This window comes from Glycine soja, chromosome 6 (assembly GCF_004193775.1).
Source record: "Glycine soja cultivar W05 chromosome 6, ASM419377v2, whole genome shotgun sequence".
Taxonomy (NCBI): Eukaryota; Viridiplantae; Streptophyta; class Magnoliopsida; order Fabales; family Fabaceae; genus Glycine; species Glycine soja.
In genome coordinates, this window is record NC_041007.1 from 2,031,542 (window position 1) to 2,055,975 (window position 24,434).

Sequence of the window (24,434 nt, forward strand, 5' to 3'; positions counted from 1 at the left end):
TGCATGATTAGTCTAATTCGCTATTTACTCAGGTATTCATAAGCTAATACCCGAATCGGCAATTGCTTTTCTCGACCCGCTTCTAAAATTCTTAATTCTTAAGTTTTTTTATATAGAAATAATTAAAGTTGCATAAAATAAAATGATAAATTCTATCGTGCAACAGTTTTCATGAAAAGCTTTCTGAACATTTAGGTTTTTATCGAAACTTGGTTACCTGCTAATTATGATCTAGTGTAAGGTGAAAAAATTGCACCATCTGAAATTGGGTTTATGGGTAGTGTTTTTTGTAAACAATCTAAAATATATTATTCTTATTTTCATATTATTCATATATTGAATCATACATTTTTAATGGCTTATATGAAATTTACTCATAAACAAATTGATACGCTAAGATAGACGTGTAAGGTAGTAAGTGCTGAATTTAAGTTAAAAGCATATGTTTTTATGCAGTGAAAAAATATTGTCATTGCAAATGGAAATAAGAGTAAGAATAGAAAACAAAGGGATAACCGGAATAACTGTAGTTCTAGTTCCTCAGAATAACAGTGTGAATAATTAATTGTGATTAATTTCTCTCCTATTTTTCAATGATTTTAATTTTGCTTCAGAAATATAATAAGATTTGGAACTCTTCACCTTCATCATTCTAGAAAGAGTTAACCTTTGTTCTTTCACACTTGACATGGCTATATATTTATTTATTTATTCAGAATATTGATCTACACAATGTAAATTTTTTTAAGGAAAAAGTATGGTAACCCAGTTCAGCGCTCATTTTTTATGCTTTGATTGTTTGAGAGATAACTTGTTTCAAAAGTTCTCCCAACTGTCTAGCCCTGAGAATGGTGTAATATTAAAAGGGAAAGAAAAAAAGCGAAAGATGTAAAAGTACTTTATGATTCCATGTACATTTTGAAAATGTAAAGTATGAGGATTGATTTAATTGATAACAAGATCTATAGGATGACAAAAATATTCTTTTATACTTTGTCAGTTATTTTTTATGTGATAAGTTTTAAGTTTGGAATCATGCCGATCTTCCATTAATTTTAGTTTTATTTGAAGAAAAGGTATTTATATCTTTGTTGAGTCTTGAGTATTGGAATAACCAAATGACTCATAAAATTATTTTCGCAAAAATAGTATATTGTAAAATTAGTTACACATTATTAACTTAATTCCAAAAGAATTTTTTTATCGGTAAATATTAGCTGTTGATTGTTAATTTTTTTTTTTAAAAAAAAAACTTACAGATTTTTCCCTTTTTTTCTTCTTTTATCATTAAAATAACCTTACAATTTTCATCCCAAAAGAAACATATATGTATCCTGATTAACAAAGACACCATGAAGATCTGAGTTTGAGATTTGGGTACAAAAGAAAAAAAAATCCAATTAACCACTTCAACACCTAATTAGAAAACGATAAAGTGGTCAATTAAATATGGGCTCAAACAATTTGTTGTCCTGTCTTAATCTTAATCAACTGGATTTGTTAAATGAGAATAATTCCAACATTTTGGATGGCCTTCACATCGATCTTCAATTTGTGGCCATAAATGTTGTCCAGAAAGAAAATTAATCAGAGATGACACCCTTGTACTCTGACGGCATATATAGTAAATGCACGTTCTTGTTTTGTGGCGTGCGTTGCCATTACAAAAGCTGGCTTAATTAGGTCTCTATCCTTCGGTGCCTTAGCTAGCAAAACCATACTGTAAAAGGGTCACATTTCCCACTACCTTCTTCCCAATTTGGTCTAAGCATCTTATATTTGAATTTACGCACGCACCAGCCTGACAAGTTTGTCTTTACAGTAAAGCGTGTTAACCGTTAAACCAAGAAATTAAGCTAGTACGTAGCCAGAGCATTCCTTTGTTTAGAAGTTATCGTGACATGTTTATGGAATCAGTCGCACTCATCTAGTTGTATAATATATATCAAGGGTTTTACTATGGTTAACAAATTAAAAGAGATTTTTTTTTATAGTGGAAATCATATAAAAGAATATTTAATTTTTTACGAAAGTGTATTTTATGCATTTAAATAAAATACTTTTCTCTTTTATTATTTCTTTAAGAGAATTACTAATTAGTATTATTAGTTGATTAAAGATTTTTTTATATTAAAATACATAAAATCATATTATTTATAATTTTTTTTTACATTTTTCTATATACTCCACAATAAATATATTTTTTTTAATTAGTAAGAATTTTATTCTAAGGACACTGATTAGAATCAATGTTTTAATGATACGGGTTAACATCTGGCCTCCCCGTCAAGATATTTGTTAACATAAATGTTTAAGTATGAAAATAAAATAATAGTAATTAATTATTTTCTGTTAAATGTTGTTGGGACCAAATCAATGAAAATTTAATTATAAGGTTATTATTGTCGTTCAAGTTCATTGGCCAACAACTTCAAGTTAAGCAGAAGATAGATGCCTTCCGTTTTAAAATGTATTATTTTTGATCTGTCACATCCGAGAAAAAGAATACCATTTCAGGCAAGTTGATTTGACATCCTTTTCAGATTTGGTCCTACGCATCTGTTTTTTACCCGGCATGTTTCAGGGTGACATGCCAGAGATACAGTTTCAAATTTCAATTGAATCTCATAAATTTTTTTAACTGACAATTGAATCTCATAATAATAATAATAATTAATATGGTAACTGGAATTATTTAATTCACAGTATTCTATCTAATTTAACCTTTTCCGTGACCCTCAAATCCCTCTGGTTTCGTACCGTTGCCTTGTCTCAATTATATGAATATGGATTTACTACTATTTTCACGCATTTATATATTTACAAAAAATTATTTTAACACCCAAAACTAATATATAACTTGAGAGATAGAGATAAGAAAGGCAAATAATGTGATATGATAGGAAAATATAAAAAAATTAAGAAATATTGATTGAGAGTGTGATATTTAGGGATGTGAAAAAATCAAGACTCCTGTAATAATTAGTATTGTAGAATGAAAATAAAACTTTATATATATTTTAAGTTAGATTTATTATGTAAAGTATGAATGAACTGCTTAATTTTTTTTAGACGAACTACTTAATCTTTATCCAACGATTTGAGAGTTATTATAACTAATATTCTTTTGCATATAAAAAAGTATTCAATTAATTTTTTAGTTCTCCAATTATTATTTAGGTTTAATTTAGTTTTTAATATTTTTTCAATTTGATCATTTAATTTTTAAAATTAATTTAATTTGATTTTCTATTTTTTTTTCAGTTTAGTGCTTTAATTTTTAAAATTAATTCTTTTTCTTTAGAATGATACATTTTGTGACGGTTTTGAAATGTCTTATAAAGTATAATTTTTTAACATTTAGACTAAAGAATTAAACTAATTTAAAAAATTAGATGATTAAATTGAATTAAAAAATAAATTAGAAGAGTAAAAAATTAATTTAATATAAAAAACTGTTTCGAAAGTACATGGTTAAACAATACACTTTTTTTAAAAAAAAGAATTACACGTTATTATTTTATTTATCTTTTTAAACTTAAATTCCATTTTTAATTTATCATGCACATTTATTTTATATTTTTAATTTTTAATCTAAAATTAAAAAAAATCGGAATAGTGAATGAGATGATTGCTATTTCTAAATATTTGTCTAGACTCGGACACATGCTCTGATTTTAGAAAAAGGATAATCCTCCATTGTTTACATCAAACGATTTTGGGAATTAAGCTTGCGACCTTGCGTGATCCAGAGGATTTAAAAACATCCGTGCTAATTCTGATTTGGCAAATGATGTCAGGTTTCTAGCTGGCTGGTAGCTATAGTAATCTTCGCTTTTTCTTTCATTTGGTTAGTGCATGCTTACATATGCAACATTTCTTCGAATCATGTGTTAAGAGAAGCGACCAGACTCGCTTTCGGTCTTAGAAGCATGTGTGATTTGCAATTATAAATTTATGTTGGAGGAAAAAGTAATTTTTAAGATCAAATGATAATAATGATCATAATACAATATATAAATTTGAAAAAAAGGAGGAATAATCACTTTTGCACCTAAACTTCACGAGGTGAGAGTGTGAAACATCCAGGGAGAAATAATAAAAAAAACTCAAGAATTTTTTTCCCTTCAATTTTACACTATTTTCTCAATTTAGGTGAGAAATATTATTATTCTATTTTATATTTTTAATTTCTGACACATTTTCACTTGATAGTAAACAATATAACAATACATATATATGAACCAAATTAAACTCAGTATGAATGATATTATTAGGAAGGAAAAAGAATCTTGTGAATTTGAAAAATATAATTTTGAATGAAATTTTCTACAAGAAGATATGTTCATGGGAGAAAAAGAACTCATGCCTATAATGTGTTAAATATAATATAACTTGAATGTGTTAAATATAATATAACTTGAAGTAGAAAGTATAGAGAAGTAGATAAATAGAGAAAAAAATACAAGAATTTAGAGAAAATAATAATAATGTGTTTTGTTTTTTTAGAAAAAAAACTATTTATAGATATAAAAGATAATTGAGGAAATTATAAAAGATAAACATTAAAAATAAAATATCATAAACAATAATATCATATATGATAAAAGATATAGGCATCCACAATTTGATTATTCGTTAGTAGTAATTTCAATAATTTGACATTTTTAACCGCTTATTAGAGCACAAGATTAACACAAATGTTCCAAACCTTATCAATGAAACGATAATGACGTCTCACAAAATATAGGTGTTTTAGGAAACTGATAAATGTGAAAGGAAAATGTGTAATCTACAACTGTGGACATTGAATAATTTCATCAAATTCATTATCATATTCGAGGAGGATACAATTCCCATAGCCCCACGGTTGTGTCCTCCGATGCAGAGGCCATAAGCTTACAATCAGACGAATAAGTTACAGCATTGCACTGCAAGATAAACATGTCAGACAAAAAAACAAGTCAATTAAATTACGAATTGTCACAATAAAAAATTTCGTTTTTCATGTAGAAAACAGTGACTTACTGTGCCATGGTGATACTTTAAAATAGCTAAAGCATTTCCTTTGCGGTAATTATATATCCTCAACCTACCAATGGCATAACAGATATCAAACAACAGCAATTCTACCACCAATGAACAAAATGAAGGTGTTGGCTTTGAAATAGATCTTATGTTCGAACTTGGTTTATAAAAAAAAACGGGGTTCTGACACGACTGCTTCCAATAAAAAATACCAGTGATGTAGAAGAAAAAAAATGCACCTCTCATTGTCATTTATACTAAAAACTTGTTAGTTGTTACCGGGACCTTCTATTTCTATTTAACGGAGTTGAATTAATATCAATTTTAGGATTCAGATCTGGTTCACTTCAAAGCAACAATCATAATCAATCCTCTTATATATATAAATAAGAACCCTCCTAATTTACTCTCATAATATGCGTCACAAGACTTCTTTGTAAACGCATCTTACATTATGTTCTTTACATTTTTCTTCTACTTAAATATTATTGCATAAATTGAATGCTAATTTCTTTTATTTTTTTGGTAAACATGTTATTGATACGGAATATACATAGACTTTGCCAATAATTAATCTCCGTCGAAAAACTTGACTGATCACCTTTAATAAATTTTTCTCCTTCCAACCATGTTTTTTCCACCCACAAGACTCGAATTGACCAATAACTTCATAATTGAATCTCAATTTAAATTTGAACTTTGACGTTTATTTTTTTCCATACTATATTGAATTAATAAACACAGAGGACATTTAAAAACCTGTGGTCCCAGCCAGCAGTTGCAGCAATTTTTCCATCAGGCCGAATTGAGGTGCCTGAGATGCCCGGTCGATCCAAACTGATTTCTTTCTTGACCACACATGTACCCTTTAATCAACATGATTAAATGTAAGAAAAAAAGAAGAAGCTGAAAAAGGGTGTAGAAAACATTAACCTGCAGACTGACAAGCCATCATATAAAAAATTCCATAGAAAATAATCATGCAATACAATTATGCAAACTGTCATTTCCTGTTCCCATACCCTGTTTATAGATACTATGTTGTTAGTCATACCAATTGAGTGCAACAGCAAGTCCATATTTACATATCACTTTTGGAAGACGTGTAAATACTAACTAGGTAGTTAAATTTAAGTACTGAATATATCTTGATCCCCGTTTTTTTTTATTCATACAAATTTAGCATGTTACGAGGAAGACAAACTCTAATCAAATGAATGATTTAACATCCAAGTTGAAGCCAGTAATCACCCTTTTATCTTATATATCTGAAGTCATTGGCCAGTTTGTATAACTCTGACTACATGAGTCCTTCGGATTGAGGTACAAAGATGTACATATTAAATTAACGAATTCATTATATTTTCAGCGGCACATCAATTTAATCCATCTAACAAGCAAATATTAGCAACTGAAAGGGAAAGAGAGAAGAAAACACAGTTGTTTTGGTATTGTTGTACCACGGATAAAAGGCAACCAGAGAGACAGTGCGAATTATACAAACAGAAAATAAACTGAAACTGAAAATCAAATACTAACCCAAGGAAGGATCTACAGATTCTATTAATTAGTAGCAGCATAACAGTATCGATAATTCTTAGGACTGTGCTGCTTATCAACATGAAGATTGAAAATCATAACAATAAAAGAGCAACTTTTAGGAGCAAGATGTTTAAGTGGAAGAAGAAAATAAAAATAAATGGAAGTTACCGAAGAATGATCCAAGCTGTACATTACAATTTTGTCATCTGCAGCTCCTGAGATACCCCCTTTGCAAGACCCATCATTACAGACGCTCAGAACTACAAAACTGATCAGTTATTGACTACCATAAATTTTATTAAAAAATAAAGAATTCTTAGGAAGCTAAATTCCACACCTGGCTCAGAATGGAATTTTACAGAAGTTACTGGAACTCCGGGATTCCGTACATCCCACCAAAGCATGGAACCATCCTCATATCTACATTGGAATATAGGATATGAGATGGTAGTCAATACCTTATAACCTCGGCCTCCTATTTATATTACTAAAAATAGGTTAAGTACCCCCTATAACATATACAAGCTCAAGACCACTAACAATATGCTAAACAAATAAAGTAAAAAAAATTAAGCTAATTTAGATATATGTTATTCTTAATATTCTGTAACATTCCTTCAAGCTGAAGCTTTGTTACAAGTAGCAAACACGAAAACATAAGACAAAGAACACCAGCCCAGCTTGCCAAAGAAAATAGCCAACTAACTCTCCCTGAATCATAAAACCTTCAATTCAGTCAAGAACTCAGCTACCTTCACTACAAACTTAAGACAGAATCCAGACAGTCAGAAAGAAGAAAAGAAACTGCAGCCCATTTTAAAAAGGAAGTGATCACCAAGAGAAGAGAAACTCAACTCCATAAAAGGATAAAGAAAGGCAATGATGGACCACCTAATATTGAAGAGAAACTAGGATGACTCCTGCTCTGAAACATGTAACACCCTAGGTTGCATTGTTCTAGCTGGATAAAACCAAGAGAAACTTGGACAACTGCTCTTGGTGATAGGACCCACAAGAGAAGAATAATAGGGAATAGAGCCAAGTAGTTAAGAGTTGAAAACGGGCAAAGCAGTTAAGAAAATTGATTTATGGGTGAGCTTGAATGGTAGGAAGGGAGAATGGGAATAAAAGGGGAGGCATTCAGAATTGTTGTATTGGAAAACAGAAACAGAGCAGTGTCTCAGTTTGTGAAAACCCTTTGTGAAGGGGAAACACTTGGAAGGACATTTCTCTAGTTTGTTGTTTTGTACCACTAGGTCACACCTTTCTAGTCAACCATGACTCTCTACTTACTAGAAACACCATACACGCTTGTCTTTGCATAGGAGAAAGGAGGGAAGAATGGCATTCACGCAGCACTCCCGCAGACACAACCCAGGGCACCTTTGGCCATGCATAAAGAGAGAGGAGGAGGAACCACACCATTCTTTCAAATCCTCGAAACCACCTAGGCCCAGAGTTTTGTGAGTAAATGTGGGGGAAACTCAAGGCCAGTTAAGTAATGGTTCAAACTCCAAACCAAATCCCAAAAAACTGGAAGTGAAAGGTTTATCCCAGAAGAAATAAAAAAAGGGCAGAGTGGGAAGAGAGTGGACAAATGACACAGAGTGAGGTATTAACTGAGTTTATGAGGGCCTATATTGAGTAATCTTTTTCTTCTTCGGATGACATATAGTAATAGATTCCAACTTTCCTCTGTCATTTGTCTCTAGTACCAAGTCACAAAACCAGAAGTGTAACTTGAAGTATGAAATACATTTTTAATATTCTAAAACAAGTGTATGAACCATTCCAAGTGAGGGTTTTTTAATTACAAGTTGGAGGACAAAATCTTGACCATTGGATTATAACATGAACTGTCAACAAAACATAAAGATTATAGTGATTGTGACCCCTAAGTAACTTGTAATATTGGTCATCAATGTGATATTTAATGGTCAACATTGGTGCGTCTCACTTTTCATAATAAGATCACTTGATATACACTCTATAAGAGACCTGAAGGAACAAATATTGACCAGTCAATCTCAGGAGGATGGCCAATATTAGAAGTTACTTGGGTCACATGATCGTTTAAAAAAAAGAGTCACAAACTTTATGTTCTAACCCTATGCCATACATACTTGAGACACCCCTTTCACTTGATTTGCTCAAAACACACAAACACATGTATGAGAAAGGAGGGTGGGAGGGAAGAGGATTGAAACTATACCCAGCCAAGACATTTAAAAATCCTTGTGATTCAGACGGTAAAAATAATTGAAGTGCCATGCACATCCCTGACAAGAAACAGTTGTATTAATTCAGTTAAGGTATTTTTACAAAAAAAAAATACGCAATAAAATGTTAAAAAAAAGGAGAATGTAGAGGTGCATTAATAAAAAAATGTAAACATCTTGATAGCACCATATAACCTGAGAAATGAGAATGTCAAAAATTGATGGCAGAGGTTGAATCTCAATATAGACCAGAAAAAAATCTCTACCTTTGTTGCAAGGACTTGAAGAGTTACTAGGATTGCTTGAAGGGAGTTGTACAACTTTTTCAGCTGACTTGAGATCCCAAATTTCAACCTTTAAAAATGATAGAACTGATGAGCATAGGGGTTCATAATTTGGCAATGAAATATATTTAAAAGGATAAAGATAACTTTTACATTAGAAAGGTACACCTACCTCAGAGGACTTTTCCCCTGACAAAGCCACATATTGTAGCCCTTCATTATACATATTTTCTGTTAATACGAAGAGATTTTATCAATATCACTTGTATAACATAAAGTACAAACATTGTAAGAACTTCTTAAACATCAATTTTAGACTAGAACTTACAAACCTCCAAAGCTTTCAGAACAACTTTGATTGGTATAAGCCTCTTCTCTTCTATCCTCCAGAATTTCTCTATCAGGCACTCCTCCTAGCTCTGATCTATAGGAATCTTCTGATGCTTTCCCTTCTTTTGACCAAACAGAATGCTTCTTCACCATGGAAAACTTGCAAAAGTGGTAAGTATTTGTCTTGATTGTAAGTACTGGAATCCTGGGTTTGGGGGTGCAGATCAACAGAAAGTAAGATGATAATATAGAACATCTGTGTAGCTTATATAACAGAAACACAAGCTATCCTTTTAAAACTAAAAAAGGACGAGACATTTATAGAAGTAGAAGGAGTAAATATAGGTGTGTACCTGGACAAACCAGCATCACCAAGTTCCCAAACTTTTACAGTTCCATCCCTACCCTGGCTACATGCATACAGAACCAAAATGAATATCAATAAAGCAAAATTATGCTAAGATACTAAAATAGAAAGAGGGAAGATCAGGTAGAAAGGATGCACCTGACAAATTTATTGTTTCCAAGGGAAGAACTACCAGCAACAGCAACAATACCATGTGCGGCACTATGTAACCTGCAGTATAAAATTAATTTGCATCGTAATTCATAATTTCTTAAAATGAACGATGTTCTTCACAAATACGAGCAACAAAAATACGTAGAACTAAGCACCATGCTGATGACACTGTCCGATGCTGAAGTGTATCCCAAATCCGCACTTCACCATCAGCAGAACTGCAAGCAAGAGCATCAAGTGACTCAATATTAAGTGTAACTAATGGTACATGCAACCAACTAAATCAGGGAGTCTCTATGGTAGCCCTGATGGGCATGGTATATCCAGGGCAAGTTGTGAAACATCTATTGAATGCAAATTTTATAGTTAGAGTTAAAAATACTTGATAAAAAAAAAAAAAAAACTAGCAGCCAGTGAAATGCTTGATGGATACCAATCCACAATACCCAGGGGAAAAATGTGTATCAGAGTAACATTAGCAGTGAATACCCGGAGAATAATATTGGCTTAGAGGGATGAAAAGAAATGTCTGTGACCGAAGCTCGATGGCCACGTAACACTGCCACAGGATCAGGTGGTGGCCTTCTGCTCATTCTTTGTTCTTCTTTATGTTCCACCTGCAACTGAACTGACAAAATAGGCTTCCAAGCTCACCTATATTGACTCTCAAGTCAATTTTTTTAACTTCCTTGGCTGTCACTCAACTATTTGTTTTAGACTGTTCTAAATTGGGACTTGATAGAATTCATATACTCGCCTCTTCCTTCGTTCTTTGCTCTTTCAATTGAATAAACTGGAATTGGTTGAACCACATAAATTCAAAACATTTCACTTTCAAAAATTATATTTCCCAAGTACAAATTACAAATAAACAATAAATTGACATTTAAAGCACAAATTAACAAGTTCAAAATAGATATAATCAACAAAAGCTGGATCAATTTTTCCCTACTATTCTTTATGGGAGATGAACTTTGAGTCGATGCATCATCTATTGGTGTTTGAGCAGAAGATTACATTCAACTCTTTGAGCAAAATAAAAACAGCAAAACAATAATAAGATGACAATGGGCACACTGATATAATAACTCTAAATTCTAAAATCAATTAGTCTTTCTTATTCCTAGAGCTAAAATGAATCCAAAATGAGTTTGAAATGAAAACAATTGGAATATGAAAAATAAAGCATCAGTATGACATCATTTTTTTTTTATTGATATAGATTTTAATCCTTCAATAACCACACCAAACAGAGAACAGAAAAGCTTCAATCATCACCTCATGGAAACCCATGAGACCGCAAACAAAGAACAGTTCTCAAAACATGAATTTGCAATTGTCAAAAGGAAAAAAAAAAAGCCGAAGCTACCTGGTTGGTTGGACAGTTGGGGATTGGAAGAACCAAAGCAGCAAGTGTCCAGAACTTCAATTCAATTAAAAGCTGCAAGTCGTGCTTGAAATTGCACTAACAAGCCACGAAATCAACGAACAGCAGACCCACGAACTTGAACTCAAAAAGTCATGAAATTTAAGCGGAACAATGGGAATGTCACGTGCTCAGGCTCATCGCAACGATCGTCACGTGTTTTTTTGCGGAGATGGTCGGTTTGGGAAATTTTTAAAATTGTTTTTTTTTTGTCGGGTTAGACGGAGAGGACGCCGGCGATGCTGCTACGGTGGTGAGGCGGACGGAAACGGAAGGAGTAAGAGAGGAGGAAGTGGGTTAAATGGCCAACTATTACAATATGGGCCATGGCCCAAAAGCCTACAAGGTCACGTGGGTTAGGGGCAGCCATTACGATTCAAAGGCAAAAAAACAAAAAAGACACAAATGTAATTAAAACAAAATTCTTATACATTAAATAATAAATACATACAATTATTTAAATATTTTATATACCTTTTCATTTTAATGATTTATACAAATTAATTATATTTTTCATCCCTGCTATATATTATTTTAACTATTGAGTGAAATTTTGAGTTGAGAAATTTAATTTAAGCAATTGAAAATTGATAATTAAAATGTAAAAATATTAAAATAGAATGGAATAAAATTACTTTATAAGTGTGAAAATATTCATCAATAAAGATGACACACAAAACTAAAAAGGTATAAAATAAATATAATAAAATTATCACAATTATGACTTTATGATTTTGATAAGTTATTTTAGTTGGTTTTTAATTTTTTTATTAGTTAAAAAATTATTTTACATTCATTAAATAAGTTTTTATAAAATAATTTTTAATATTTTTTGAATTGTCAATAGTTTTGTGTTTCTAATTTTTTATATTTTATTTTATTTTCTTAAAATATTTATTTTATTTTTTTATTTTTTTTAAAATATACTATTTCTATTATTTTATATTTTTTAGCTACTTTAACCATTAATTATATCAAACAATTATAATTTAATAAACTAATTTTTTAGTTAGGGACTCAGCTCTCATTTAATCTTTAATTAATTAATTAAACTAATTTTGCCTAAGATAATCTATATATTAAAGTTGAAACCTCATTGTTAAATCTCATGAAATCACATCATAGTTCATAGTCTGGAAAAGTTATCTGCTATTGGCTATTAATTTGTGATGGTTATGAATTGTTGTTTGGGTTTGGCAGGACTGGTTATGTTCAAGAGCATGTTAACATTGGCTCTGATCCTCCTGGCTCCAAAGTGAGATGGTTCCGTTCATCCAAAGTGTGATGGTTTATTAACACCGTCACATTTGACAGTAAACCCGATTCTCCAAATGCTTGTCATGATTGATGGTTATGCTGCTTCCCAGGGTTTCTTTTTTCACATTTTTGATGCGCTTGCCTCTCGTTTTATAGTCATTGCTGTTGATCAACATGGATGGGGTGGATCAAGCAGACCTGATTTCACATGCAAAAGCACAGGCATGGTTCATTGATTCTTTTGATGAATGGAGAAAAGCCAAAAACTTGAGCAATTTTATACTACTTGGACATTCTTTTGGTGGTTATGTTGCTGCCAAATATGCGCTCAAGGTGAATCTCTTCCCACATTGCACTAAAATGCTACGTACTGTGACTTATTTATTTTCTTCTATTAATCGTTCTGATGTCTATTTTGATCATTTTAATATAGCACCCTCAGCATGTACAACACTTGATTCTGGTTGGATCTGCTGGATTTTCATCAGAATCAGATGCAAAGTCTGAGTGGATTACAAGGTTTTCAACAACATGGAAGGGAACAGTTTTGAACCATCTACGGGAATCAAATTTCACACCTCAGAAACTTGTCAGGTAAAACTGCTCTGTCCCATTTCTGTTATCGTATATGTTCAGATTAATATTGTCTGACTTACTTCCTTTAATATCTTTAGTAATAGTAATTTTGCTGTCACTGAAGTAGACTAGCATATTGACTTGCATTCATATGATCTATTTATTGTTGGATGATCAGTTCTGTATATTGCAAATCATTTGCTATTGATACCATTCAAACAATATATGAGATGGATGGATGGTAGGTTGTGGTGATGAGGGGTTGATTCTAAAATGGAACGATCATTCCCTATATGAAATTTGTTTGTTTTTGAAATGAAATAACTTTCCTAGCCATATTGAATTGTTGTACATGGAAAAAAATGCAGGATTGAATATCCAAATGGCATAAATACACTTAATAGAAAAAAAGGAATCAGGATTAACTATGCTAATGTATAATGTTCAAATTCATTTTTTTTAAATAAAAAATGATGTTGCCAGAAAATAGAGAAAATGCTTGTTTGTAGAAAAATGATCGAGTATATACACATGTTTTGGATAAAATACTTCATTAACTTTTTATGACATTTTCTTGATAAAACTTTGGATCACTATAGCATTCCTGCAACGTTGTCATATATTTTATTTTTCACATATTTACATAACTTTTATTCTTTAAATACTTTACATTAATATTTAAAATTAATTTACTACATGAAAGTTAGGTTAAAAATAAAATGAGATTTTATAAAAAATAACTTTAATAAAGGGTTATAATTGTCGTTCTTGAAAATAAATGAGGATGTGTAAGAAAAAAGAAATTAAATCTCATTCCATGAAGTATAGAATCACCAATCCCAACTCTTTGGGAAGGAATGACGATTCATAGTTCTATGGAATGAGGCATATGCTGTTTTTTGTCAACAAGCATGAGAATGCACATTCCATTGAATAAAGCATTGCAACAGAATCATAAGACATATCAGATTCAGGGCATCCCAATCAAATTAAATGGAATGACAGTTTCTCATTCAAAATCTGTACAATAATTTTTTTTTATCAAATTGTAGTACCAAACATACCATTAGTTGTTGTTATGTTGAACATTTGATTTTATTAAATTGTTTTTGTTTAATATTTTTCTTATATATATATTATGTGGCAGGGGTTTAGGTCCTTGGGGTCCCAACATTGTCCCCAAGTATACAAGTACTAGGTTTGGTACACATTCAACTGGGGAAATACTGACTGAAGAGGAATCAGCATTGCTGATTGATATATGGGATAAATGTAAGTACATTCTAATTTTAGTCTTCTGTTTATTAAAGACGATGTTTACCACACATTGGCCGCCAAAGCTACTGGAGAGCTGTGCTTAAAATATATTTTTTCATTTGGAGCATTTGCTAGGATGCCCCTTCTTCTCAGGTTTGGTGATCATTCTCTTCCTATTGCTGAATTTCAATTTGTCTTCAACTGATTAGTTGTTATCCTAAAAAAATGTATTCAGATTTCAAATGTCGTGTCTTCTGGAATCCGAGTTCAACAATCACATGCATAATTAGAATAATTTCTATTTATGATACAAAATCAGCATATACATTACACTGTTTCTTGAACATGTTTTTGGTTAAAAAACACTGCCGAGTCATCTTGAAGTCAGTTTGGTCCAAGTATGGGTGGGACTCCTGTTTGAAAAATGTTTTGAAATTCCTGTTTTACTGATTGCTTTCTTAGTAAAAAAATTTATACAAAAGATGGTAGACTTCTGGACCTATAACCTCATAAAAAATACCTAAGCCTCTCACCTCTTGCCTAGTAGCTTAATTATTATTGTTTTCGTGTAGTCAAATACTAATCTTGATATAATTTGAAACTGTTAGATAAAAACAATACGATAGACTTTGTTTACAAACGAAAAAGTAGCTCGCTGCTGGCAATGTCAAAACTGCATCTGATGATTTGTATATATCCTATCCTGTATCATCAAGCAAACCATATATGCTTCTTGAGAGGATCAAAGGGGAGAAAAGAGTAAAGGAAGGAGTAAAAAACAGATTTTTTTTATTGACATTATCAAGATAACTGTTGCACCTTGTATCAATATATGCTTGGTGACCTTGGATTTGTAGTGTGGTTTATTTCTAACCAATGAACATCGAAGCCTGTAGTGTAGGAAAGAGGCATACTTGGAATGTAAAACTAGCATTCAGCCAAAAAAAATATATACTAGAAACATACCTAAAAAATTTGTTCATAAAGAGACCATGAGGAAATTTTAGGTAAACTTAAACTTTCTTTGCTTTACAGATTTTAGGTAAATATCCTAAATTCTATGGTTAATGCCATATGTGGGCTTTAGTCGAAGTCTTGTTAAACTTTGCCTCTCAATTTAAAAAAATCGGATTCCTCCTTTACTGGTCTTCATGCACTACTATTCTTGATTTTGTGTGCAATGTTTTATCATCCATCACTTTGGTGTTGCGGTGCCTCTGAGTGGAAGGTGCCCACCACTTTCATATATGGTTTCCAAGACTGGATGAATTATCAAGGTGCCCAAGAAGCTCGCAAGCATATGAAGGTTCCATGCGAAATCATCAGGGTTCCTCAGGTATATCTTTTCCCATTTCCCCTAATATGAAGTTATTTTATAATATTATTAGAACTAAAAAATAGTTACTTGTTGCAGGGTGGGCACTTTGCGTTCTTGACAATCCAACTGCCTTCCATTCAGCTGTTTTTTATGCTTGTGGAAGGTTTCTTACACCTGATCCAGACAATGAATCTCTTCCTCAAAGGGCTAACCTCTGCATAGGTTAGGTCTTAATTTTGTGCCAATCCTGTCTAGATGTATTGTTTCAGTCAAGTGGAATTTTCAAAATATCTGTAATAGCAATTTCAACAACAACAACAAAAAAAAAGATTTGTAGGAGAAATTTCTTTACTGGAAATTGTTCTATTTAAAGCTTGTTGCTCATACGATATTATATATCTTTGTTGTGAAGGCTTTATTATTGTAATTTACGCGAGTATTTGTTAGGAGCATAGGGGAGGGGAAGAAAACTACACTATTTGGTTTCGAGGACCAACACCTCCTTACAAACTAATTTTCTAAATTCTTCTCTTTCTGCCTTATTCATTGATTCTTAGAGCTTTTATACACAATTTCATGTCTACATTTCCACTACAATAACCGCTATAATAACCACTACAATAACCGCACCCCCACTACAATAACTGCTACTAGAATTATAACTACCCCTATGACAGGTTTTCATGGCAGAGCATCTACTTCCTAACATTCCCTAGCCCATAAAAAAGACCTTGTCCTCAAGGTGTTGGGTGTAGAAAACAGAACCTGGATCCCAAATGAAAACGGGTGTAAGAATTAGTGCCTGAAGATAATTGTGGAGACAGAGCCCTTTGGCAGCGACGAGAATGACGAAGATGAGGAGGAGGAAGGGGTGGTTGAGATTTGTGTCCCTGACCGTGGCAACACACACAACAGAAAGGGAGAAGTGGGTGTCAGAGGGAAGGATGCCACGACTAGAAGACTTTGTGTGGGACCGATGACTGACGATCGGGAGGGATTTGAAGGAGAGTGCGTGGTGCTTGTTAACGGGAAGGTGGGAAGTTGTCATGGGAAGGGGAGGCAACGTGGTTTCTGCTGTTGGTGGAGGCGGCGTGGTTTCTGCTGTTGGTGGTGGCTTAGCAGAGGAAGAAGTTGGGTTGTTTGTCTTGGGAAGCAGAGGCGGCATGGGTGGTGACTTCGCTGAGGCAGAAGATGGAGAGCGTTGTTTAGGTACCATGGTATTCAATATCCGAATAATGGTATCAAGTTTGGAAGTAATGGAAGTTTGGTCTGCAGCAATGGAAGTTTGGTCTGCAGCAATGGAAGTTTGAATTGCAGCAAGTTTGGCCATGACGACCTTGAGACGATCAACACAGGCGATGGAAAGTTCGATGTCCGCCATTGAAGAGTGGCAGGTCGGACCAATTGTTAGGAGCAGAGGGGAGGGGAAGAAAACTACACTACTTGGTTTCGAGGACCAAGACCTCCTTACAAACTAATTTTCTAAATTTTTCTCTTTCTGCCTTATTCATTGATTCTTAGAGCTTTTATACACAATTTCATGTCTACATTCCCACTACAATAACCGCAACAATAACCATTACAATAACCACTATAATAACCACTATAATAACCACTACAATAACCGCACCCCCACTACAATAATAATCGCTACTAGAATGATAACTACCCCTATGACAGGTTTCCATGGTAGAACATCTACTTCCTAACAGTATTTTTCTCGAGAAATATCTTCTGATTTATTGGAGGCCCTCACAGTCACTTACTGCTTAATAAGTTACAAATTTTTACCATTTCCCCCCAACTCCGGTTGCAATGGAAAAATGTCCCAATCAAGAAAAGATTGGTACTGCGGCAATGCTTTCAGGTGAGAAAAGATCTACACAAGTTTAAGCAGCCAACAACACTGAGTACTTACTTGTCTTAACCGATGGGTAAATGGATTTATTATATACTCCTAGTCTACTCACAGACAGCACAACTCACTAGTTCGAGTGAGTTCATTAGAAAAAAATGTAAAAAACAATGACAGGCAGCTGCTTTCACTGTACTTTTCACCCTTTTCTCTCCTCTCCCGTGGACTGTCATTGAAGGGAAAAATGAAAACGACCCATCGTTTACTGCACTAAATACGCCGAGTGGCTGAGTCTGCCAAGGTGCAGAAGTTCATGAGCTATTAAATTCCTGGTTGTGGGCCATTAGACGTTGGGACTATCTCACAACTAACTTCAAAGAATTCATATCATAGGAATACATTAATGCAGGCTTTTGTCTTCGGCCATGCAATGCAATCCAAACCTATACCAACGTATTTATTTTATCACACAAACAACATTATAACATCTTCCCGTGTTTTCCAATTCAACTGTCAGTGCCTGGTAATTGGATTCTTTTTATTGTTGGGACCCATGACATACATAACATTTTTCGTGCCAATACATAATTGCATCTCAAAATTTGTGAGGGTGCGACAACGCACTAGGGTCCAAGTTCCTGCTCAAAATACCCAGAACCCAGCCACGTCCTTCATCAAAATCGAATGTACTGTACTATTGCTAGTCTATTTTTCACCAAGATATAAAATCATGGTGAAGTTAAAAATGTACTCCGTTTGGGGGTTTACCCATGGACCCCAGTTGGCAGTTATCATCGTCAAAGAGAGATTCACCTTGAATATTAGTTAGTGGTTTCTTTCTGGATTTCTTCTCAACGGAGATGCACTTCAAAAGATAAATTATAACTGTAACTTCTCTGATTACAACATTTAATAATTCAGAATATAAAAAAAATGCATACTTATTTAATGAACTATCAAGTTTTTTTATAAAAAAAGTACATAACATAGTGCGTGATTAAATTGGCATCCCTGGTTCAAGTTTGATCAAATTTTTAGATCAAAATGTACTAAAGTTGCTTTTGTGATCCACAATTAAGTTGTGAGGATGAGAATCCAAACATGTTAATAAAATACAAAAAAATCTAATAAAATCGATTTAATGGAGAGGAGGGACACTTGAATTACTTGATATCTTAAGTTTTAGTCTCATTGTAGCCATTATTCAACAAAATAATAATATAGGAAGCAGTTTAGCACACTTGTAAAATTATTGGGTCTCATTTAGGTCTGTGTAACTCAAATCATCAAAATATTTTAGTTCAAATGATTCTTTTGACAAAAAAAAAATAAAAAATCTATTGCCCATGAAGAGTGAAGCTCGAAAATGAACTATTCAGTCCCAGTAACCACCTTGAAGCACTAGGTGGTGTGGGCGTGAGACCACTGGGGGATGCACCTTATCTGTTGTGGGGACAATTGTTCTCACCAAATTTTATTTACTCGTTAATGTAAATAAATAAAAAATTATCCCCATAAAAAATTATATATTATTTTCATTAATTTTTTTTAACCCAGAGTCCAAATAAACAAAAGACATTTAATATAAAAATTACATGCTGAAGTTCAAACTATTTAATCTAATTTTCATTAGTGTTATAGTAACAAAAAAAAAATACACCAAACACTATTGATTTATGTAACATCCTAAAAATAATTAAATAATTATTTAGATAAAAATGATCTGAATATATCTTTTAGTAAAAGAAAAAATATATTAAATTGTTTTAATATATTACATTATTATATTTTTTTGAAAAGATATTAGTATAATAATATAATAGATTGGATAAAGATAATAAAAATAAGATAAATAAAAATTGGTTAAATAAATTTCAAAAAGATATAATTTTAAATACAATACTTATATAAGGATAAATTGTTCATTTTCTAGAACCACATAAATAAACAATCTCTCTTACTTTAGTGGATTGTTCAAGGATGGAGAAGAATGAAGAAAACAGAGAAATTTTATTAAGATAAAGATAACAAAGAAATCCAATTACGTGTTTTAGGATGTGAGTAAAATATGTATATTTTTAAAACTTTCATGGTATAATTATTTTAGAAATGTTTTTTTTTATTGTGTTTTTTATATAAAGAAATCGTGATTAATAGTATTTTAGTGTTGATTATTTTAATGAAAAATATTATATTTCACATACTAAATTAGTATTGATAATGAAAAAATTATAAAATATTTCAAAGCATGAAAATGTGTAAAGAATCATTATAATTTCTACATACTTAAATATTTTAAATTTTTTTATCATGATATTATATATTTTATAATACTTTTTAATATATTGTTTGTGAAAATATTAAAAATTGTTTTTTGTCCTCACTATTTTTTTTTTGAATCCGCAATTATGTAGGACTTGCTTCTAAATCAGTGGTATCCGAGGTTGCGCGAATCAAATGCTCAAAAACAAATTTTAGTTCACAGATAAGTTTTTTTTTAGTATTCCAAGAGATTGTATGAGCTGTTCTGACCTCTATGCCATTATTTCATTAGAGAAATATATAACAAAACAAACATCAAAATTCAGAAATAAAACCATTGCACTTATGCTGTTGCCTTATTTATAAAATCTTTTCATTCACCAACCCTCTTCGTTTTCTATTCAAAAAATAAATCCTATTAGGAATCCTGTTGTGGTTACCTTTTCTATAATTATAAAACAAAATCCTAGAATCAAAGGAACAAAAAAAATGTGAAAGGCGACAAATTCAGACGTCCCATTCCCCTTTTTCAATGCTTTTGTCTGATCCATTTCAAGCTCCAAGTCATAATAACGGTAACTTTCCGCGGTGTTCCTGACTCGACACGTGGCTACATTGCTTTGTGCGAGCGCCATCATATTCATGGACCTCCTCCTTTTGGCGGGAATCATTTCGTCGTTCGTTGTCTCGCACAAGCATTTTCGTAAGCGTTAATTTGACCACATGAAAACGGCGTCGTTCGGTCAAAGCCACATGAATTCTTCTTTTGGCGCAGCAGTAATAGATTATAGAGCCAACAAAATAAAAGCTCCATCATGGACACCCCTCCACTCCAAAAAAATATGATAATTTAATTCAATTCGGTAGAAATTACAAAACAATTTCTTTTTTTTTTTGTACAAATTTAAAAGTGAACATTAACAACAAAAAAACTTGCTAGAATAATTATTTTCTTTGTCAAATATTTTTGTTATCAAGCAGGGGAAGGTAGAGTTGTGGGATCAGCTGAAGATGGAATTTCTGGTCCAACCCGGCAACCTTGGAGCATGAAAGCAACGTCAGACATGGATGGTCGATCAAGAGGATCCGTCGCTGTGCATAGGAGACCAACTTTCACACCCAACAAAAACTCTTCCCATTCCGAAGACTCTGGGTCAAGCTCAAGCAACCCTGGCTCCAACAACTCCGAAATTTGTCCCCTTTGTAACTGCTTCTTCACCCACTTCACTATGTCCTCATCCTCCGTGAACATCACCGGCTTCTTCCCCGTTAGTATCTCCAACAACACAATCCCAAAGCTATACACATCACCCTCCTTTGTGGCCATCCCACTCGATGCAGCTTCCGGTGAAACATACCCTAAAGACCCAACTGCGGTGGAGGACGACGATGCTTCTGCTGGTGCTGCTAATGTCAACCGCTCCAACCCAAATTCAGACAAATGGGCCTCAAAATCTGCATCAAAGAGAACATTTTGAGGCTTCACGTCACCATGAACTATTGGCATCGAATGCAAGAAAGCTAGACCCCGAGCAATTCCTAGCGCGATAAGATGACGCATTGGCCAATTCAACACATGGCCATCTTGCTGAGACGCCTCTTGAAGTAGTGTTCCTAAGTTCCCGTTGGGCATGTAGTCGTACACAAGAAGTCTCATATCGGGTGGGCCTGCATAGTAACCACGTAGAACTGTTAAATTTCGATGCTTCACTTTGCCTAGTGATTCTGCTTCCTTGCGGAAGGTGGCTTCATCTGTGAACCCATCAACAAAACGACGAATAGAGAGAACCATTCCGTCCTGGTAGGAAGCTTTGAACACGAGGCCGTATCTTCCCCTGCTCAACACGTTCTCTTCATCGAAGTTTCTCGTTGCCTCCAATGTCTCCGCTAACGTGATCTTGTTGTTGAACATCACTAGTTTTGGTCCCCCGTTTTCCCCACTCCCTCTGCTGCCTCTCTCTCCTCCACTACTTGTTGTGGGGCTCCGTTTCTTCTCACCGGTCACCCTTTCACGAAGCTTCTTGCGCCACCTCAAGAGGCTGTATACATAACCACAACAACACAGCGCCAGGAGGCATAAACCGGCCACGGCCACGCCTATGAAGATTATCAGCCTTCTCCTCTTTCTCCTTTTTTCATTCGCACATTCTCTGTGCAAGGGCTTCCCGCATAACCCTTGGTTCATTGCAAACACAGAAGGGTCATTGAATGTAGCACCTAGCATGTGAGGAATCTCACCCTCAAGGTTATTACTAGACACATTTAAATACTCCAAACCAGAAATGCTTGATAGTTCAACCGGAATTTTCCCTGTCAATTGATTCGAAGAAAGGTTCAACACCGTCAAATTTGACAATTTTGACAATGAACCTGGTATATGACCCGTGAAGTGATTACTATCCAACAAGAGTGAACTCAAAGAAGGACACTCTGATATTTCATCTGGGATATCACCTTTCAACCTATTGTGCCCCAAATTAAGCTCCTTTAAACGAGAGAGACGAGAGATATCACCCAGAATGTTACCCTCTAGAAAATTTGACCGCAGCTGCAAAACTTGAAGTTGCGAACAACCACCAATCTCAGGAGGTATTTCACCAGAAACACCATTGTGAGACAAAGAGAGAACCGTCAAGGAACTAAGGAACCCATAAGTTATTGGAATGTTACCAACAAATTCATTTGAACTGAGATTAAGATACCGCAGACTAACTATGCTGCTGAAACCCTCAGGAACATCACCACTCAAATGGTTCTCTTGAAGCGCCACAACTTGAAGACTCGGTAACCCGAAAACCTCAAGGGGCAACTCACCCGAGAGGTTCTGCTTGCTCAAATCCAACACCGTTAGTCTCATCAAACTCCCCAACGAACTAGGAACCCTACCTGAAAACCCACACTGACTCAAATTAAGAACCTGCAAACCCGTCATATCTCCAATATTGGCCCAAACTTGACCTGAAAATTTGTTATTACTCAAATTCAAAGCGCTCACGTTCCCCAATTGCATGATCTCCTTAGGCACCACACCGGTTAACTTATTATCACTTAAATTCAGCGTCTCAAGCGCAGAAAGCGTTCCATAACTAGAAGGCACCGAACCGGTAAATTTGTTACCGGCAAGAGACAACTCCTTCAGGTTCCTCAGTTCCCCAAGAAACTCAGGAATTAACCCAGAGAACCGGTTACCCTCAAGATCAAGAACCGTTAAACCCCTACATCTCACAATGCTACGCGGAACTCCACCGGATAACAAATTATTCTTCACTCTCAACTCTTCCAACGCAGAAAGATTCCCAATGTCCACCGGCAGAGAACCGGTAAAGAAGTTTCCAGAAAGATCGAGGGCCTTCAACGACGTCGTCGCCGCGTGGGTCAACCACGAGGGAAACGGCGCGTGAGCAATGCGATTCTCTTTCACATCCAAAACCTCCAAAACGCTGTCGCATTCCACGTTTTGCGGCGTGTAAAATCCCGTGAGGGAATTAAACCCGAGCTTCACGCTTCGTAGGTGCGCGTTGCAGAACACAGACGCGGGGACCGAACCGGAAAGCTGGTTCCGCGAAAGCGAAAGCACTTGAAGCTTCGGCATGGTTCCGAGGGTGGGAGGAAGAAGTCCAGTGAGAGCGTTATCCTCTGCGGTCAGGTGCACCAGAGAGGAACAGTTCGCGAGAGCAGAAGGTAGGGTTCCGTGAATGTGGTTTGAGTCTAACCATAGGTACTGAAGAAATTGCAGCGTTCCGATGGAGGCTGGTATTCCTCCGGTGAAGCTGTTGTAAGAGAGGTTGATGAGCTGGAGCTGAGAGGATTTGGAGCTGAAGTTCGCCGGAATGTCGCCAGAGAAGGCGTTGTCGGAGAGGTCGAGGAAACGGAGGGAGGCGGAGAGGTGGCCGGGGACTTTTCCAGTGAGGAGGTTGCCGGCGAGGTTAAGGATTTGGAGGTTGGTGAGGTTTAGGAGCGGCGGAGGAAGGTGGCCGGAGAGTTTGTTGTTGTGGAGGTAAACGGCGCGCAGAAAGACGCAGCGCGTGAGAGAAAGGGGGATGGAGGAGTTGAGGTTGTTGGAGTGGAGACTGAGTTTGCGGAGTTGAAGAAGATTGGAAAGAGAATTCGGAGCGAGTTGACCGGCGAGTTGGAGACGCGGTAAGCGGAGCTGGTGGACTCGGTTGTTGTGGCAGACAATGCCGCGCCAGTCGCAGGGTGCTGATGGCGTGGATGGGTCCCAAGTGTCCAAGGAACCGAGAGGGTCGTGGAGGTTGCGCTTGAAAGAGGTTAAGGCTTGAATCTCTAACGCAGTGTTGTTGTGGGCGAAGGTTATGTTTAGGGTAGCGAAGAATGCGACGAGGGTTAAGCTGAAGAATATAACCGTTGTTGCCATTTGGGAGAAGAAAAACGTTGGTGGTGGTGAGAGCTTAAAAGAGGGATTTTAGCGTTCTGGGATTGACAGCATTTGGTTTTGTTTGTTTGTGTGTACTTGGGAGAATAGAGGGGGAGCGTTTCTGTGTTCCCCGCAAATGCAATAACAAGAGGTTATGTTATGGTATTCATATTCCCCAAATGGAG

At 34.7% G+C, this 24,434-nt stretch overlaps 2 protein-coding genes and 1 pseudogene across 2 annotated transcripts; 1 reads left to right on the forward strand and 2 right to left on the reverse strand.

Annotated features, from left to right (window-relative positions):
- Positions 1-4,599: 4,599 nt before the first annotated feature.
- Positions 4,600-11,634, reverse strand: LOC114414610 (protein DECREASED SIZE EXCLUSION LIMIT 1). The gene is made up of 14 exons (XM_028378927.1): positions 11,293-11,634; positions 10,413-10,716; positions 10,079-10,141; positions 9,909-9,980; positions 9,757-9,813; positions 9,406-9,608; positions 9,246-9,304; positions 9,056-9,143; positions 8,783-8,849; positions 6,908-6,990; positions 6,739-6,830; positions 5,788-5,894; positions 5,029-5,092; positions 4,600-4,931 (listed from the first exon to the last, which is right to left on the reverse strand). Exons 2-14 carry the CDS (start codon positions 10,514-10,516, stop codon positions 4,833-4,835), a joined length of 1,158 nt encoding a protein of 385 aa, XP_028234728.1. The 5' UTR covers positions 10,517-10,716; positions 11,293-11,634; the 3' UTR covers positions 4,600-4,832.
- A 381-nt stretch (positions 11,635-12,015) lies between these two features.
- On the forward strand, positions 12,016-16,107 carry LOC114414090 (annotated as a pseudogene).
- A 4,640-nt stretch (positions 16,108-20,747) lies between these two features.
- LOC114414611 (probable LRR receptor-like serine/threonine-protein kinase At4g36180) lies at positions 20,748-24,424 on the reverse strand. The gene has a single exon (XM_028378928.1). The coding sequence runs from the start codon at positions 24,247-24,249 to the stop codon at positions 20,848-20,850; it is 3,402 nt and encodes a 1,133-aa protein (XP_028234729.1). The 5' UTR covers positions 24,250-24,424; the 3' UTR covers positions 20,748-20,847.
- Between the last annotated feature and the right edge of the window lie 10 nt (positions 24,425-24,434).